At 34.2% G+C, this 20224-nt stretch overlaps 1 protein-coding gene across 2 annotated transcripts in view; it reads right to left on the bottom strand.

Annotated features, from left to right (window-relative positions):
• The window catches only part of LOC148941589 (protein ROP-like), an 81867-nt gene that overhangs the window by 2558 nt on the left and 59085 nt on the right, over window positions 1-20224 (bottom strand). The window contains exons 11-12 of one of the 2 annotated variants that reach the window (XM_089104503.1): window positions 19691-19875; window positions 14135-14289 (exon numbers count right to left, since the gene is read on the bottom strand). In XM_089104503.1, coding sequence (XP_088960629.1) covers window positions 14135-14289; window positions 19691-19875 — 340 coding nt within the window. Of the gene's footprint in view, window positions 1-14134; window positions 14290-19311; window positions 19469-19690; window positions 19876-20224 lie in introns of those variants that run through there. The other variant, XM_089104504.1, reaches the window with a different exon arrangement.

The raw sequence follows: 20224 nt of genomic DNA on the forward strand, positions 1-20224 counted from the left end.
ATCACATATGCAGTGACCATCATCAGTAGTAAAACTAAACTAAAACAATTAAAAATAATAGTTTATATACGAAATAAAATAAAACACGGTTACTGCATATGTGACCGAAAAATCTGGTGTTTTTTGTGAATTTCTATCACTGTGAAAAACTGTCTAATAAAAGGATTTATCCATATTTGAACTTTGCCTAGTCTGCAAGCTCAAATGAACAACACTGCTTCACTGAACATAGTTACAATGAAATTTAAGCTTACCATGAGAGCACAATTGAGGGGAACTGCTCCACTTAGGAAATTTTCGGAGACCACACTGCCTTTCCATGACGATAAATAAAAGTTCAAATAGGGATAAAATCCTTTTAACAGACAGTGTTTCACAAACAGTGATAGAAACTCGCGAAAAATACCAGATATTTCGTTCCCATATGCAGTGACCGTCATCAGTAGTAGAACTAAACTAAAACAATTAAAAACAATAGTTAATATACGAAATAAAATAAAACACGGTTACTGCATATGTGACCGAAAAATCTGGTGTTTTTTGTGAATTTCTATCACTGTGAAAAACTGTCTAATAAAAGGATTTATCCATATTTGAACTTTTGCCTAGTCTGCAAGCTCAAATGAACAACACTGCTTCACTGAACATAGTTACAATGAAATTTAAGCTTACCATGAGAGCCCAATTGAGGAGAACTGCTCCACTTAGGAAATTTTCGGAGACCACACTGCCTTTCCATGACGATAAATAAAAGTTCAAATAGGGATAAAATCCTTTTAAAAGACAGTGTTTCACAAACAGCAAAAGAAATTCACAAAAAATACCAGATATTTCGGTCCCATATGCAGTGACCGTCATCAGTAGTAAAACTAAACTAAAACAATTAAAAACAATAGTTTATATACGAAATAAAATAAAACACGGTTACTGCATATGTGACCGAAAAATCTGGTGTTTTTTGTGAATTTCTATCACTGTGAAAAACTGTCTAATAAAAGGATTTATCCATATTTGAACTTTTATTTATCCACTTAGGAAATATTGTATTTAGAGGTACCTAACATGGATAAACTTCATTTCTGCTTTTTCCGTCAACCTTTTTCTTTTTTCAATAATCTCTGGTCGTTCTTTAAATACTTGTATTATATATAATCCATTTTTTTTTTTTCTTTTCTTACATTACATGTGAAAAGAAAACCAAATAGCTACAAAACTGACCAAACAATAAAAAATTTGTAACACAAACCCTCGTTTTTCCCTTAGGATAGTGCAAGCAGAAGAATTTAGTGTTTATTTAGTTATTTAGTGTTTATTTAGGGCTTATTTAGTGTTTATTTAGGGCCTATTTAGTGTTTATTTAGGGTCTATTTAGTGTTTATTTAGGGCCTATTTAGTGTTTATATAGGGCCTATTTAGTGTTTATTTAGGGTCTATTTAGTGTTTATTTATTGCCTATTTAGTGTTTATATAGGGCCTATTTAGGGTTTATTTAGGGTCTATTTAGTGTTTATTTAGGGCCTATTTAGTGTTTATTTAGGGCCTATTTAGTGTTTGCTGGCTGATTTTAATACTGGTTCATTCATCACCCTTAATTATTAATTTTTTTTTCTTCCCCTCTTTTCTTATCATCCAAGTTTATCCTTCTTGAGGTAGAGTCGAAATGATAATATCTCCCCCTCTTTTAAAGACCGGGGCCTTTGTAGGGACAAGTGTTTTGTACTGATTATAAAAGTTAACAAAGAAAACACATCTTGTATTACGGCTCCTTCTTGAAAATAAATAAGATGAAAACAATACTAGTGTCTAAATTGTACATACTATTGTTGGTAAGTTTGGGCATATTAGCTAATATATGCTCCTTCATAAAATATGAAATGAAATGAAAGAAATACTAGTGTCCAAATTGTACATACTAGTATTGGTAAGTTTGGGCATATTAGCTTAAATAGGCTCCTTCATAAAATATGAAATGAAATGAAAGAAATACTAGTGTCCAAATTGTACATACTAGTGTTGGTAAGTTTGGGCATATTGGTAAGTATGGGCATATTAGCTAATATAGGCTCATTCATAAAATATGAAATGAAATGAAAGAAATACTAGTGTCCATATTGTACATACTAGTGCTGGTAAGTTTGGGCATATTAGCTTATATAGGCTCCTTCATAAAATATGAAATGAAACGAAAGAAATACTAGTGTCCAAATTGTACGTACTAGTGTTGGTAAGTTTGGGCATATTAGCTAATATAGGCTCCTTCATAAAATATGAAATGAAATGAAAGAAATACTAGTCTCCAAATTGTACATACTATTGTTGGTAAGAATGGGCATATTAGCTAATATAGGCTCCTTCATAAAATATGAAATGAAATGAAAGAAATACTAGTGTCCAAATTGTACATACTAGTGTTGGTAAGTTTGGGCATATTAGCTCCTATGGGCTCTTTAATTAAGATTGCAATGAAATGAAGAAAAATACTAGTGTCCAAGTTGTACATACTATTGTCGGTAAGTATGGGCATATTAGCTAACATAGGCTCCTTCATAAAATATGAAATGAAATGAAAGAAATACTAGTGTCCAAATTGTACATACTAGTGTTGGTGAGTTTGGGCAGATTAGCTCCTATGGGCTCTTTAATTAAGATTGCAATGAAATGAAGAAAAATACTAGTGTCCAAGTTGTACATACTATTGTTGGTAAGTATGGGCATATTAGCTAACATAGGCTCCTTCATGAAATATGAAATGAAATGAAAGAAATACTAGTGTCCAAATTGTACATACTATTGTTGGTAAGTATGGGCATATTAGCTAATATAGGCTCCTTCATAAAGTAGGAAATGAAATGAAAGAAATACTAGTGTCCAAATTGTACATACTAGTGTTGGTAAGTTTGGGCAGATTAGCTCCTATGGGCTCTTTAATTAAGATTGCAATGAAATGAAGACAAATTTTAGTGTGCAAATTGTACATACTATTGTTGGTAATTTTGGACATATTAGCTAATATAGGCTCCTTCATAAAATATGAAATGAAATAAAAGAAATACTATTATCCAAATTGTACATACTATTGTCGGTAAGTATGGGCATATTAGCTAACATAGGCTCCTTCATAAAATATGAAATGAAATGAAAGAAATACTAGTGTCCAAATAGTACATACTATTGTTGGTAAGTATGGGCATATTAGCTAATATAGACTCCTTCATAAAATATGAAATGAAATTAAAGAAATACTAGTTTCCAAATTGTACATACTATTGTTGGTAAGTATGGGCATATTAGCTAACATAGGCTCCTTCATAAAATATGAAATGAAATGAAAGAAATACTAGTGTCCAAATTGTACATACTATTGTTGGTAAGTATGGGCATATTAGCTAATATAGTCTCCTTCATAAAATATGAAATGAAATGAAAGAAATACTAGTGTCCAAATTGTACATACTATTGTTGGTAAGTTTGGGCATATTAGCTAATATAGGCTCCTTCATAAAATATGAAATGATATGAAAGAAATACTAGTGTCCAAATTGTACATACTATTGTTGGTAAGTATGGGCCTATTAGCTAACATAAGCTCCTTCATAAAATATGAAATGAAATGAAAGAAATACTAGTGTCCAAATTGTACATACTATTGTTTGTAAGTATGGGCATATTAGCTAATATAGGCTCCTTCATAAAATATGAAATGAAATGAAAGAAATACTAGTGTCCAAATTGTACATACTATTGTTGGTAAGTTTGGGCATATTAGCTAATATAGGCTCCTTCATAAAATATGAAATGATATGAAAGAAATACTAGTGTCCAAATTGTACATACTAGTGTTGGTAAGTTTGGGCAGATTAGCTCCTATGGGCTCTTTAATTAAGATTGCAATGAAATGAAGAAAAATACTAGTGTCCAAATTGTACATACTATTGTTGGTAAGTTTGGGCATATTAGCTAATATAGGCTCCTTCATAAAATATGACATGAAATGAAAGATATACTACTGTCCAAATTCTACATACTATTGTTGGTAAGTTTGGGCATATTAGCTAATATAGGCTCCTTCATAAAATATGAAATGAAATGATAGAAATACTGGTGTCCAAATTGTACATACTATTGTTGGTAAGTTTGGGCATATTAGCTCCTATGGGCTCTTTAATTAATATTGCAATGAAATGAAGAAAAATACTAGTGTCCAAATTGTACATACTATTGTTGGTAAGTTTGGACATATTAGCTAATATAGGCTTCTTCATAAAATATGAAATGAAATGAAAAAAATACTAGTGTCCAAATTGTACACACTAGTGTTGGTAAGTTTGGGCAGATTAGCTCCTATGGGCTCTTTAATTAAGATTGCAATGAAATGAAGAAAAATACTAGTGTCCAAATTGTACATACTATTGTTGGTAAGTTTGGACATATTAGCTAATTTAGGCTCCTTCATAAAATATGAAATGAAATGAAAGAAATACTAGTGTCCAAATTGTACATACTATTGTTGGTAAGTATGGGCATATTATCTAATATAGGCTCTTTCATAAAATATGAAATGAAATGAAAGAAATACTAGTGTCCAAATTGTACATACTATTGTTGGTAAGTTTGGGCAGATTAGCTCCTATGGGCTCTTTAATTAAGATTGCAATGAAATGAAGAAAAATACTAGTGTCCAAATTGTACATACTATTGTTGGTAAGTTTGGTCATATTAGCTAATATAGGCTTCTTCATAAAATATGAAATGAAATGAAAAAAATACTAGTGTCCAAATTGTACACACTATTGTTGGTAAGTTTGGACATATTAGCTAATATAGGCTCCTTCATAAAATATGAAATGAAATGAAAGAAATACTAGTGTCCAAATTGTACATACTATTGTTGGTAAGTATGGGCATATTATCTAATATAGGCTCTTTCATAAAATATAAAATTAAATGAAAGAAATACTAGTGTCCAAATTGTACATACTATTGTTGGTAAGTTTGGGCATATTAGCTAATATAGGCTCCTTCATAAAATATGAAATGAAATGAAAGAAATACTAGTGTCCAAATTGTACATACTAGTGTTGGTAAGTTTGGGCAGATTAGCTCCTATGGGCTCTTTAATTAAGATTGCAATGAAATGAAGAAAAATACTAGTGTCCAAATTGTACATACTATTGTTGGTAAGTTTGGGCATATTAGCTAATATAGACTCCTTCATAAAATATGAAATGAAATGAAAGAAATACTAGTGTCCAAATTGTACATACTATTGTTGGTAAGTATGGGCATATTAGCTAACATAGGCTCCTTCATAAAATATGAAATGAAATGAAAGACATACTAGTGTCCAAATTGTACATACTAGTGTTGGTAAGTTTGGGCATATTAGCTAACATAGGCTCCTTCATAAAATATGAAATGAAATGAAAGAAATACTAGTGTCCAAATAGTACATACTATTGTTGGTAAGTATGGGCATATTAGCTAATATAGACTCCTTCATAAAGTAGGAAATGAAATGAAAGAAATACTAGTGTCCAAATTGTACATACTATTGTTGGTAAGTTTGGGCAGATTAGCTCCTATGGGCTCTTTAATTAAGATTGCAATGAAATGAAGAAAAATACTAGTGTCCAAATTGTACATACTATTGTTGGTAAGTTTGGGCATATTAGCTAATATAGGCTCCTTCATAAAATATGAAATGAAATGAAAGAAATACTAGTGTCCAAATTGTACATACTAGTGTTGCTAAGTTTGGGCAGATTAGCTCCTATAGGCTCTTTAATTAAGATTGCAATGAAATGAAGAAAAATCCTAGTGTCCAAGTTGTACATACTATGGTTGGTAAGTATAGGCATATTAGCTAATATAGGCTCCTTCACAAAATATGAAATGAAATTAAAGAAATACTAATGTCCAATTTGTACATACTAGTGTTGGTAAGTTTGGGCAGATTAGCTCCTATGGGCTCTTTAATTAAGATTGCAATGAAATGAAGAAAAATACTAGTGTCCAAATTGTACATACTATTGTTGGTAAGTTTAGGCATATTAGCTAATATAGGCTCCTTCATAAAATATGACATGAAATGAAAGATATACTACTGTCCAAATTGTACATACTAGTGTTGGTAAGTTTGGGGAGATTAGCTCCTATGGGCTCTATAATTAAGATTGCAATGAAATGAAGAAAAATACTAGTGTCCAAATTGTACATACTATTGTTGGTAAGTATGGGCATATTAGCTAATATAGACTCCTTCATAAAATATGAAATGAAATGAAAGAAATACTAGTGTCCAAATTGTACATACTATTGTTGGTAAGTATGGGCATATTAGCTAACATAGGCTCCTTCATAAAATATGAAATGAAATGAAAGAAATACTAGTGTCCAAATTGTACATACTATTGTTGGTAAGTATGGGCATATTAGCTAATATAGGCTCCTTCATAAAATATGAAATGAAATGAAAGAAATACTAGTGTCCAAATTGTACATACTATTGTTGGTAAGTTTGGGCATATTAGCTAATATAGGCTCCTTCATAAAATATGAAATGAAATGAAAGAAATACTAGTGTCCAAATTGTACATACTAGTGTTGGTAAGTTTGGGCATATTAGCTAATATAGGCTCCTTCATAAAATATGAAATGAAATGAAAGAAATACTAGTCTCCAAATTGTACATACTATTGTTGGTAAGTATGGGCCTATTAGCTAACATAAGCTCCTTCATAAAATATGAAATGAAATGAAAGAAATACTAGTGTCCAAATTGTACATACTATTGTTGGTAAGTAAGGGCATATTATCTAATATAGGCTCTTTCATAAAATATGAAATGAAATGAAAGAAATACTAGTGTCCAAATTGTACATACTATTGTTGTTAAGTATGAGCATATTAGCTAATATAGGCTCCTTCATAAAATATGAAATGAAATGAAAGAAATACTAGTGTCCAAATTGTACATACTAGTGTTGGTAAGTATGGGCAAATTAGCGTTCACCATAGGGAGCGCACCCTAGTTAATAGTTAGGGTTAATCTCTTGCATTATAACATGTGTTCATTTTATTTGTGTTTTATTTGGTTATTTCGAATTTACTGTGGATTTTGTTTTTTGTTACCATGTGGAGAGTTGAAGTGCCATCTTTTTCTTCCGGTATTTGGAGATAGTCTTATCTGTTTACTGTTGATTACTTAGCCTGCAAACAAGGTAACCTTACTGTGGGTCAATTACATAGTTTTGTGAAAAAAAAAATATTGATTATTAAAGAACTTGATCTTGAATCTTTTTATGATAACGATGGTGATTTTTCCATTTCCTTCGTGTTACAGCTGTGTGTCTTGTTCTGTCGTTACAGTATCATTTCTGGCAGATATTTCAGCGGAGGACAAAGGGGGCCAACATTTAAAGCAGGTTAGATTTTAGTTTAACTTTATTGAAACTGGTGTCTGCCTGCTGGCTTATAAGTCTTATATTTTTTGCCTTTCACGCATTTTCTTGTATCATCTTTTACAATAGCGATTATGTTTTTCGCAGTTATTTCTTGTTATATGACTGCTTCTTGTGTCACGGATATATATCCCACTCTTTATGTTCAAACCCAAATCTGCAAGCCGTGGCCCGTATGGATTTTGTGTTTTAAATGTATTTTTGGAGCTTAAAGAGTAGGTGTATTAATTAAAGCGTTTCTTATATCAAGTGGTTTTAAAGGAATATGCAGTGGTTTCAAAGTGGAAATTAAAAGCGGTTTTAAACTAAAATTATTAGAAGGAACACACATATATAAAAAATGAGAGGATTTGCTCAACAGAGCTTTTCAGCTTTGCTGAACGGAGCTTATGATAAGATAAGATATTTATTTCAAAAAATGACTATCACAAGCCCCGAAGGGCCGAATTCGCATTTCGGGGTCATATAATAAAAAGACATAGAAATAGTACAACAACTAAAAAACTGGCTAAACAATGCCAAAAACAACAATATCAGAAAGGCAAAGCCATTCATTAGTCTAAAAAACAAAAAGTGTCAAATGAAAGAAAGTTAAAAAGGTGCCAAACGGACACCAGCATGGGTATCACCAGTAAAAAAAAAGAACTAGTGGTTTATTTGATCAGTAATGAAGGGGACAAAGGTTTTTCATATCTGGAGGTTAAACAACGGATGGGGGACAAGATAGGGATGGGTTCAGATACAATACGTGGCAGACAGTGTCTGGATGGGGAGTGTCTTTTGGGGAAAATGTTTTCCGTGCGAGGGTTTATTATTGCATTTTTGCAAAACGGAGGCACAGCGTTCCTCTCCTGTGCTTAAGAGTTTCCAGCTTGGACTTTTTTAGAAAGAGTGAATATGGTAGCATAGTTTCTTTAAAAATTATTCTTAGGGCTCTTTTTTGAATAGATCCAATTTCATCTGATTAATCACGGGAGATGCCATGATGCCATACTGGACAAGCATATTCAAAATGTAGGCAGACAAATGAGGTATAAATCCTTAAAGACTGGGATGGGGGGGATGTTAAATTTATTCAAGAGCTTAAGAAGAGATTTAGACACATTAGATCTATGGACACTATCTTTCACGTGGATATACCACTTTAAATTAGAGGACATTGTAACCCCAAGTAATTTAAAGGAAGACACAGAAATATTTGGGGGGATAGTGTCAAGGAAGGCGGAAGTAGATTTCAAGAAATTTATCGTCCTTATATTTGACTTAGTGGAATTTACTTTCATATTTAGGTTCTTAGCTTCATCCGAAATGTGGGATAGAATTTCAAGGGGGTCACTTTTAATATTCCTGTGACATACTTCGAGGATCGTCAAGTCATCCACGTATTTCCACCTTTGGGGGAAGTCCTTACCAATATCGTTAATCATGACTAGAAATAAAAGTGGTCCCAATAAGGTTCCTTGAGGAATTCCACAATATATAGGGAGGGGGTTAGAGAAAGCTTTTTGGAAATCAACTAAGACAAGGCTCAGCCAGACATTTGGTTTCTCAAGGTTACTTACGATGGTATGCATTAAGTGCACAAGGTAATGGGTGGTGGAAGTTTTCTTTAAGTTACCAAACTGCCGGGTGTCAATACGCGGACAAATTTTATCCTTAAGCCAGTCACAGAGGAAACCTTCATAAAGTTTGGAAAAAACGGAAGTGAGCGTAATGGGGCGAATGTTGACGAAAGTCAGACTGGCGCATTTTTTAGGGACAGGTGTTATAAAACCTTGTTTCCAGCAACTTGGGAATTTACCAAATTTTTTGATGTGGTTGAAAATATTTGATAAAGGCTCAGCAATTTTGTCCGAAAAGGCTTTAATTAAGTCAACTGGGATGTCCAAGGGACAAATACTTGATTTTCTAAGCTGAAGAATTTTATTTATAACATCAGAGGGAGAAATAAAGGGGAAGGAAGTATTGGGAGGAATAGTTGGACTTGAGCCAGTGAAAGGGGTGAGACTTTGCACGATGGAAGCAAGGTACAAGTACAGATCGTTGGCAGTCTTATTAGGGGGTCAGGGAGATGAAAATCAATTTCGGAAGGACTTTTTCCGCATATTTCTTTAATTTTTCTGTACTATTGCTTGGGCTTGTTAGAATATAGATCTTTTACTTTATTATTATAATAATTAGAAGCTGCTTTTCTTAATTTTTTCTATAGGAACTTCCTTAGACTATTAGCCTCAGTAATGCGACCTGCTTTGAAAAAATTGATCTTTTTCTTATAAGTTTTTTAAAAGACTCAGTAACATAAGGCTTATCTATATCTATGATTATATTTCTTTAATTTTCTATATTTTTTTCTATAATTTTTCTATAATAATCAGATATATCTATTATCTATGATTATATTTCTTTAATTGTTCTGTACGAGTGCTTGGGTTTGTTATAATAGAGACCTTTGACTTTATCATTATAATAATGACAATCTGCTTTTCTTCATTTTTTCTTTAGGAACTTCGTTATACTATCAGCCTCAGTAGTACAACCTTCTTTGAGAGAGTTGATTTTTTTCTTATACGTTTTTTAAAAGACTCAGTAGCATAAGGCTTATCTGTAGAACATGTTTTAAATTTTTTCTCAGGGAAGTGGGATTCATAATTACTCCTCAATAGATTTTGGAGGGACAAAGCCATGTAGTCAACGTCATTTGTTTGATACACAGTGGACCAATTTTCAGTAGTAATCCAGGAGCCAAAATTGAAAAGTCCTGAGTCTGTGAGAGGTCTATAAGCGGTTTCATTTATAAAAAACGACTGTTTAACTTTAGCCACCGGTGATAGGAAACGGATAAAGGGGAAACTACCCCCTGGAGGGGGCAGAGTGGTGTCGGGTTTGTAAAACGTCAAAAGATTAGTGCAAATTAAATCAAGAGTGGTATTGCCTTTTGTAATAGGGATATTAACGATCTGTTTTAAATTAAAATCGTTACATGTAGAATCAAGTCTTATATCGTTTGCGTCACCCATCAGGAAAATTCCTGCATTTGGGTATTTTGATAGTACAAAGTCAGCACTTGCATTTAATTTTTCGAAAAAATTTATTTTGTCAGCGGATCTCTGATTAGGGGAGTAATAAAAAAAACAAAGGACAATTAAATTAAAAGGAAGTGGCAAGACTTTAGTTCGAACACACACCCACATAACTTCATCAAAGGGATTAACACTAGGAATTGGGATTTCACTTTGATATCAATCATTACGGATAAAGAAGAGAATTCCGCCACCTTTCTTACCCAGAGGGTGGTTTTCTGGTCTGAGTTTAATAAATTGAGAAAAATTGTTAATCTTTAATATGTGCAAATTTTGAGCTGGAACTTCAGTAATAGCGATTACATCTAATCTATATGTTTTAGAAAGGGTGTCTAATTCATTGAGTTTTTCAAAGTTAAGGCTTTCAGCGTTGCTCAACAAAAGTTTGGGGAATCGAAAGCGACTTGTGAAGGTCCCGTTTTTACACTTTAATTTTTTTTATATCACAGTTACTGTCAAGGGTTCTAGTGTAATTCTTGACAGGGGTTAAAGTTCGATAGTGATAACAAGGGACGGGGAGATCAAATCCGTCTTTTTCAAATACGTCTTTAGTTGATTGAGCAGGTACTAGTAGATACTGTAAACAGTGGTAACTATTTGAAGTTTTAGAAACTCTGCATGGAGGTGTTAAAAGAGGATCATTCTGCCTGCTTACTCTTAAACCAGAGTCATACTGGTAGGGTAGCCAGGGGGGATAAAGTGCAAGGGAAGGGAGAAAGGTTTCCTGGTGATCTGGCTTTTTTGCTTTTAAATGAAAATGCAGCGGTTTTAAAGTGGAAATTGAAAATGGTTTTAAACTAAAATTATAAGAAAGAACATATTTACATAAAAAATTAGAGGAGACTGCACTATGGAAATCAATCGCTTTTCAGACACTAGTTTCCTCGTTAATTTCATGGAAGTAGTTGAGCTCTGTGAATGAGTTTTATGTGATTTTCAGAAATTGATATCTGGGCTGATTTCTGAATATTTCTTTAACCTAGCTCAACTACTTTCAACTGCTTCTCGCTTCTCAAGACACTAGTTTCTTCATTAATTTCATAGAAGTAGTTGAGCCGTGTGAATGAGCTTTCAGTCACTTTTAGAAATTAAGATCTGAGCTGATTTTTGAAAGTGTATTTCATTGGATGTGCGAGCAGGAAACACTTAAGACTTCAAGAAATGACATCTTTGGGAGTCATCTAATGAGTGGTCGTCAATGATGTGAGAGTCAATGACGAGTGGTTGGTCGGTCTGATGGGTAGTGTAACTTATGATACTATTTAGCGGCTACGGAGATTCTTCAAGGTATGGAGACAAGTGAAAACATACTGTATTAAAGTGTATAAGGATATCCCTTAAGGTAATGATACGAGTGAAAACATATTGTGTTACAGTGTATAAGGATATCCATTAAGGTAAGGAGACTATTGAAAACATATTGTATTACAGTGTATAAGGATCCCTTAAGGTAAGGATTATAGTGAAAACATATTGTATTACAGTGCATAAGGATATCCCTTAAGGTAAGGAAAATAGTGAAAATCATACTGTATTATAGTGTATAAGGATATCCCTTAAGGTATTGAGAATAGTGAAAATCATATTGTATTAAAGTTTATAAGTATATCCCGGAAGGTATGGATAATCGTTAAAATCATACTGTATTACAGGGTATAAGGATATCACTTAAGTTATGGAGAATAGTGAAAATCATACTGTATTACAGGGTATAAGGATATCACTTAAGGTATGGAGAATAGTGAAAATCATACTGTATTACAGTGTATAAGGATATCCCTTAAGGTATGGAGAATAGTGAAAATCATACTGTATTACAGTGTATAAGGATATCCCTTAAGGTATGGAGAATAGTGAAAACATACTGTATTACAGTGTATAATGATATCCCTTAAGGTATGGAGAATAGTGAAAATCATACTGTATTACAGTGTATAAGGATATCCCTTAAGGTATGGAGTACGCTGAAAATCGTAGCGTATCATAGGCTATATTTTATGTGAATGTAGTTACTTTGCAAAGATAGTCATTTATTTTTTGATCAGTTTCATGAATTTTTTTGGTTGTCATGAATCCGTGGCCATTTTTTGTAATTAATGTCATGTCACAGACGTCACACATTATTATAAAATAATTGTGATCTCATGAGGCATTCCCAAAGGCCCGATAATCATCTGTTCGAAAAATTGCTCCGTTCAGCCAATCTTAAAAGAACATAAAAACTTAGTTCCAAGGCAACCTGTAAAAAGCATACTATGCCACTTTTACGTCATCACTGGAACAAGAAACTGGTTAAAATCTACGAATGACGCGCCACAAAGCACCTCTGCGGCACTTTCATTTATCGTTACTGTCACGCATAAAGGACATTTGTGAAACACCTTTGAAGATTTTATTCGTATAGTATATACTTACTAAATTCACACAGTTTTTACGCTGATCAATTTATGTACGGCACATTTTTTGGCGCTTAAATAAATTTTTAATATTTTATTTTCTTCTTTTCTTCTTCTCTGTTTTTCGACAAAACATAAGAAGAGAATTTTGATATCTTAAAAGTCATCATAAACTTTTTGTAATAAACACTATTTGAAGATATTTTACCTTAATCGGACATATTCACACTTTTGAGATAATTAAGAAAAAACCTTTTGCTAGACTATTAAAAGGATAAAATTAAAGAAATGAAGGTCGAATAATGGATAATTTTAAAGGCCAACTAAAGTGCACGACGAAACAAGACGAATATTTCGGGAAGATAACTGCTTCCCTTCTTCAGCGGTATAAGAGACACGTTCGCATTTTATAAACGAACGGGAAACACGTTCACATTTTCTCGACGAAAACGTGAACAAAACAGAAGTGGTTGTCTACCAGAAATACCTGTCTTGTTTCGTCTTGTATTTTGTTTGGCTTTAAAGAAAAAAAAAACATTATCGTTCTCCACTTTTTTAATATTATTTTTTGTTATGGCAGGCCAAAGTGGTTTACGAAATTATCTTCGAAATGCTTATGGGGATCATTCTACCAAGGCTATTATTGTATTCATTTCTCTTATTTTTTGTGTTGTTCGTTTTTTTAGGTTTTTATTCTTGTAATTTTGGTCTTTATTTGTTGTTTCTTTTTCCTTTCCACGGTGTTTGAATATATAACTTTATTTTTATCCGGTTCGTTTTGTTCAAATTTTCGTGTAGAAAAGGTGAACGTGTTCGCTTGTAAATTTCTCTCATACTACTGAAGAAGGGAATCGTCGTCCAACATATTCGTCTTGTTTCGTGCAGTATTCTCATCAGACAAAAAAAGAACACATTTATCGATCTGAATTGCTTTTATTTTATATTTTGTTATCGCAGGCAAATGTGGTTTCAAAATGATTATGTTCTCAAAGGAAAAATTAGCGGAAAAATGTATGTTCAACTACTCTTTGTTCCTCTTGGCCTACATTGCCCTTCTGATATCAATTTCGAGAACACCTTAGCAAAGAGGTTTTGAAAACTACCGCCGGTGCATGAAAATGCCACATACAACATTTAGGCGTTGTAGTGAAGATAGGTTCGAAAATGTTTCAGCTTTTCAGCGACTGACAAAACTTACCAATGATAACTTCCCAAGTATTAATAGCTTTCGTAACTTCGTAAGCACAACGAATCTCTGAAAATGTGGCACCGCCAACGATGAAAACTATCAGCCGTGGAACGTTTTTCATATTTTGCTGTGATCTGTCCTTATGCCACTGTCCATAACGAGCACTGTAAATTGAAACATGGGATTTATTAAAGAAGAAGACAGATTAAACAAATTATTCAAACGATAATTGAAAGTATAGTAAAGCACCAAAAATCAAAGGGGAAATCAGAAACTTACAGAAAAGTGAAGAAAAAATGAATGTCATAAAGGTCATATCTGACATTCCCACACTTTTGAAAGGAGGGCATGTGCTTTCCGCTTAAGCAAATTTCTCTGGTCATTTCTGTCACCCTTCTTCACTGCTTTATCTGCGGCTCTGTATTCTTTGTTTCTGAAGATCTGGCAGTCGGGGACTTGTCTTTGAATAAGCGATGCTTTTAATTTTTCGCTTTTCTCCATGTGGTCCCATGTTTGGTCAGGCAGCCACAAGTCCTTTGGGCTCTTGCGGTAGCCAATGATGACTTTCTGGCCATCATGAAAGCAGAGCTTTATGATTTCCCAGGTTTGTCCACTGTCGGCATCCAATGGTAAAGACGGGGCTTCAGGTCTACTTCGAATCTCCAATTTGAAGGCTTGCTTTAGGTCCCTTACCAGCAGTTTCTCCGAGTCGAAAACTGGGCATGAGAGATACTTTTTGGCGTTTTTATTTCTTTTTAATTCGAGGCAGACTCTTGCTGCCATCAGATTATTGGTCCAATTCAAAGTCAGCTCCTCTGTAGGCCCTTATATTAATTAGGCTCGTTCTCCACTTCTTGCTCCAGACACAGGGGTCAATCTAATTTCGGATAAGGTCATCGGGGGATGTCCATGAGCTATTTTATATAAATCCCGGTGGGAGAATATGCAGCGAATACAGATCCATAAGAAAGATTCTTTTCATTTCCTAGCTCATATTCAAAAAGACTATGGGTACACCTTTGCTGTTGAACACAAAAATTTGTATTAGGAAATAATTAAATTTTAAAGAAAAAGAATCAGGATACGATACTGGAAGGACATTGTATATTATAATAAGCTTTCCATAATTCTCTGTAGTAGTCTCCATAATTTTGTTACTAAAGTATTATTGTATCATCATATTTTTCTATATTTCATTATGATTAAACTAACTTCACTTCTTGAGTGTTGTCGCTATAACATGCAAGCATCCCATATGAATCTGAACTTCTCTTAATTTTCTGTGTTTAATCAATATTAAAATTTAAGCAAGCAGGCAATGGCACTTTTCTGTGGAATATTGTATAATAGGGACAAATTGTTCTTTAACTAGTGATAAATGTATCATGTGAACCATGTACATAAATATATGTCTTTTAGATCATGAACATAAAATAATAAACTAGTGATAAATGTATAATGTGGATCATAGCCATGTACATAAATATACGTGTTTCGTAGCTCTTACTTCTAAAAGTCGTATCTAATATTTTCACATTTCTGAAGTAATTGTCGAAAGTCAGTCACCTAGCTACTCTCAAAGGAAGAATCAGCGGGATAATGTAGATCAGAAAGATCAAATTGTTATTGAACAGACGTTGCCCTGCTGATCATCTCTTTGAATGCTGCTCAGCAAACAGTTTCTTGCAATTATCTCAGTGATTTGAAATCAAAGCGCATCACATCCAAAATGTAACTACTAAGATAAGGTTAAAAAAAAAAAAAATGACGAACCGAATCCTTTACTCTCGGATATAAGTTCTTCAAGACAAGCAAGGAATTCAAAGACCAACTTTCTATGACAAATGTGGCAAGTTCCATTAAAAGCTGAGAACAATAAGGTAAAAGGGGTAAAGAATACGGTCTTGGATTTACAATCCCTATCGGCGGTGCAGATCTTCGTTTCATGGCCCTTCAGCAAGGAACCACAATGGGGGTTGGGGGACAGCCATCCTGTGCTGTCGCACAAGCTTCCTGTTTACCTATCCCAGAATTCTCCAGGTACCCATTTAGAGCTGGGGCAACTCTGGCTGAGCTTACAGAGTCAAGCCAAAGACCCACATTCAAAAAAATAACCAGCAGCACCAGGACTCGAACCCTCTTCCTCACGGCCAAACCTCACAACCTCTGTCCTCACAACCTCTGTGCTGTCCTCACGGCCAAAGGGTCTCAAGTCTTGCGAAAGGATGTAGGTCACGCTTGTGGAGGGGTGGCCTGATAATGGTATGAAGAGAAATCAAGGATTTTCAGAACTCTTTAGTTATGAAACAAAGAGAAACAGATAATCTACTGCTCTATAATTCCACTTTAAAAAGTATTCTAGAAGTTTATTTTCGTGACAAGTTATAGAGTCCAAAAAGTATGGTACATAGACATGGTTGTGGCAACGCATCACCACGTGATTCAGCAAGGTTTTAATGCAGAATAGACTCACCTCAAATTTGTTGCTTTTAAAGCGATTCTAAAACTTTTTTTAAATGCCAGTCGTTCGAGCATTCGGTGCGTAACTGTTGCAACCAGCCCTGCTGTGGGACCGCATGAATTGACTAAGGAATCCCCGCGCCAGTCGGCTTCAGTAAACTATGTCCAAATTGCAAGAACTCCCATCCCAGCTACACCTTCCTTTATTGAGCCTTCAAAAAAGCTAGATCCAAAAATGAAAAAGCGAAGTGTCTTCTGTCGAAACATCTATGGATACAACGCAGGGAAAAGTCAGTACTAAATGAACTGTGTTCCGTTTACAACGTGGTATGTGTACAAGACCACTTCTTATCTAAAGACAATACAGTCCTATTTCAGTCATTTCCACATAAATCAGTCTAGATGCATGAAGCCAAACGCCAATTGTATCGTGGAACAGAGAAACTTCTTTGGGACATAATTTCGTATTAGCTGATCATATAGTGGACATAACTATCTTGAAATTATTTATGTTTAATAAATGGGAGAGTTTAAGGTTCTTTAGTTTCAAGGTTTGGCAAAATATTCCAATTGAAATGAAAGTTATAAATAGCGATTGCATCCACTTCGGTATTTGAAGTATTAGCCAAAATGCTACTTCTCTGTCAGCTTAGAAAGAAAAATTAGTTTTCTTATGTCGTACAAAATATCATTTACGTTTACCAAATCAACATACTACTAAATCAACAGAGATAAGTTCAACGCTTGTATTGTCAACATAAATCTAAATCCAATGCCCAATTCCCTGTTCTTGAAAATGGAGGGCGTATATTAATTAAAAGCAACTCGATTATAATTTCCGTTACAGCATCCTCGTTCAATTGGACCATATCGAGACCGACTCTATCTTTGTTTGTCCTTTGAAAGAAAACTCAACTGACATTTGTTTTTTTTTCTACCAGCTTTCATAAATGAAATACATGTTGCTGAATGATATGCCAAACAAACTATTAGAGTTTCATCTTTTTTTGCTGTCTGTCTATAGAAATAGGACATAAGTTTTATATGAGATTAACGGGAAACGAGCTGTGTGAGGCTTTGCGATATTAGTGTCCATTTGGGGTCCTGAATGTATATATTTGTGCATTTTTTATGAGATGCTTCTTTTTTATTTTGTTGCCATCTTTCCTTTTATTACTCCGCTGGTGATATTTTGCCTTTTTAGTGAGAAATAAAACTCAATCATTCGTATGAAATTGGAAAAAGAAACAAATCATGTTTGCCAATTTTTTGGAAAATTGAGTACCATCAAAGTTACCTCTTCTTTTGGCCATATATTTTCAAGAGATATTTTTTCCTGTTGCAACATCCTGTTGCAACATCTTCTACTTTTAAATTAAAGGCAAAACAAACGACTAGGAGCTTTAGAGTACTACTTCCAAATAAAGGACTTCAAATTTCTTTTTTTTCACTTTCTTTTATTATTAGCCAACTACAGAGAAGACTGAAAATGAATAGAATGGATATTTGATGCCTTAACGTGACAGGAATGTGAATTAAAACTACCAACACCATACTCATGATGCTATGACTGGTTGAGCAGTCATAGCAGACATTGAGTACCATCAAAGTGAACTCTTCTTTTGGCCATATATTTTCAAGAGATATTTGTTCCTTTTGCAACATCGTCTACTTTTAAAGTAAAGGCCAAACAAACGACTAGGAGCTTTAGAGTACTACTTCCAAATAAAGGACTTCAAATTTCTCTTTTTTCACTTTCTTTTATTATTAGCCAACTACAGAGAAGACTGAAAATGAATAGAATGGATATTTGATGCCTTAACGTGACAGGAATGTGAATTAAAACTACCAACACCATAGTCATGATGCTATGACTGGTTGAGCAGTCATAGCAGACATTGAGCAGACATTGAGTACCATCAAAGCGAACTCTTCTTTTGGAAATATACTTTCAAGAGATATTTGTTCCTGTTGCAACATCGTCTACTTTTAAAGTAAAGGCCAAACAAACGACTAGGAGCTTTAGAGTACTACTTCCAAATAAAGGACTTCAAATTTCTCTTTTTTCACTTTCTTTTACTATTAGCCAACTACAGAGAAGACTGAAAATGAATAGAATGGATATTTGATGCTTTAACGTGATAGGAAGAATGTGAATTAAAACTACCAGCACCATAGTCATGATGCTATGACTGGTTGAGCAGTATTTTGAGATCATCTAGCATTAATAACATGAGCTTGACATTGAGTAACTCTTTTTTAAGTGTACATAGTTTGAGTTACAGATCCATAAGTTAGACAATGGTGGTTCAAGGGGTGATTAAAGAATAAAAAATGACCTGGTGGGTATTACTCTAGCACTAGTCGAAGCAGCTCGTCCAGCAAGATTAGGGAAATGCTCAATGGTGATTCAAGGGGTTCTAAGCAATAAAGAATAAAAAATGACCTGGTGGGTATTCCTCTAGCACTAGTCGAAGCAGCTCGTCCAGCAAGATTAGGGAAATGCTCAATGGTGATTCAAGGGGTTCTAAGCAATAAAGAATAAAAAATGACCTGGTGGGTATTCCTCTAGCACCAGTTGAAGCAGCTCGTCCAGCAAGATTAGGGAAATGCTCAATGGTGAGTCAAGGGGTTCTAAGCAATAAAGAATAAAAAATGACCTGGTAGGTATTCCTCTAGCACTAGTTGAAGCAGCTCGTCCAGCAAGATTAGGGAAATGCTCAATGATGATTCATGGGGTTCTAAGCAAAAAAGAATAAAAAATGACCTGGTGGGTATGGTAGGTATTCCTCTAGCACTAGTCGAAGCAACTCGTTCAGCAAGATAAGGGAAATGCTCAATGGTGATTCAAGGGGTTCTAAGCAAAAAAGAATAAAAAATGACCTGGTGGGTATGGTAGGTATTCCTCTAGCACTAGTCGAAGCAACTCGTTCAGCAAGATTAGGGAAATGCTCAATGGTGATTCATGGGGTTCTAAGCAATAAATAATAAACAATGACCTGGTTGGTATTCCTCTAGCACTAGTCAAAGCAGCTCGTCCAGCAAGATAAGGGAAATGCTCAATGATGGTTCATGGGGTTCTAAGCAATAAAGAATAAAAATGACCTGGTGGGTATTCCTCTAGCACTAGTCGAAGCAGCTCGTCCAGCAAGATAAGGAAAATGCTCTCCATCAAGTTTATCATCAATGGCATCCTCCATAACATCCTTGATAATAGGAGTCCAACGGGACATCTGGTAAGTCTGCTCTCTTTCCTTGCGATTTGGACACCACTGCTTTCTACGACCTCCCTATAATGAAAAACATCAAATTAAGCCTCAAAACTTCAACAACCTCCCTATAAAGAAAACCCTCAAAAACCTAAAATTAAGCCTCTAAGCCTCAAATTATAAAACCTCAAATTCAGGCAAATAATCACTTCTCGGACAATACTCTTTAATATTTAATCAAACTTATGCTGCAAGTAAAAAAAGGGAATGGAGAAAAGATTAGCAAACTCCCCAGAAATGTAGTCCCTAATATCTAGAAAAAAGACAGAATTTTTACCTCCAATACTTCTAACAAATTGAACCATTATCTCTTTTAACAAAACTTGACAAACGATTTAGATCCCTCTTCGGACTATATCGTCACAAATCG

The sequence above is a fragment of the Artemia sp. Qi Xiang Cuo genome, chromosome 18 (genome assembly GCF_049724085.1).
Source record: "Artemia sp. Qi Xiang Cuo chromosome 18, ASM4972408v1, whole genome shotgun sequence".
NCBI classification, from domain to species: domain Eukaryota; kingdom Metazoa; phylum Arthropoda; class Branchiopoda; order Anostraca; family Artemiidae; genus Artemia; species Artemia sp. Qi Xiang Cuo.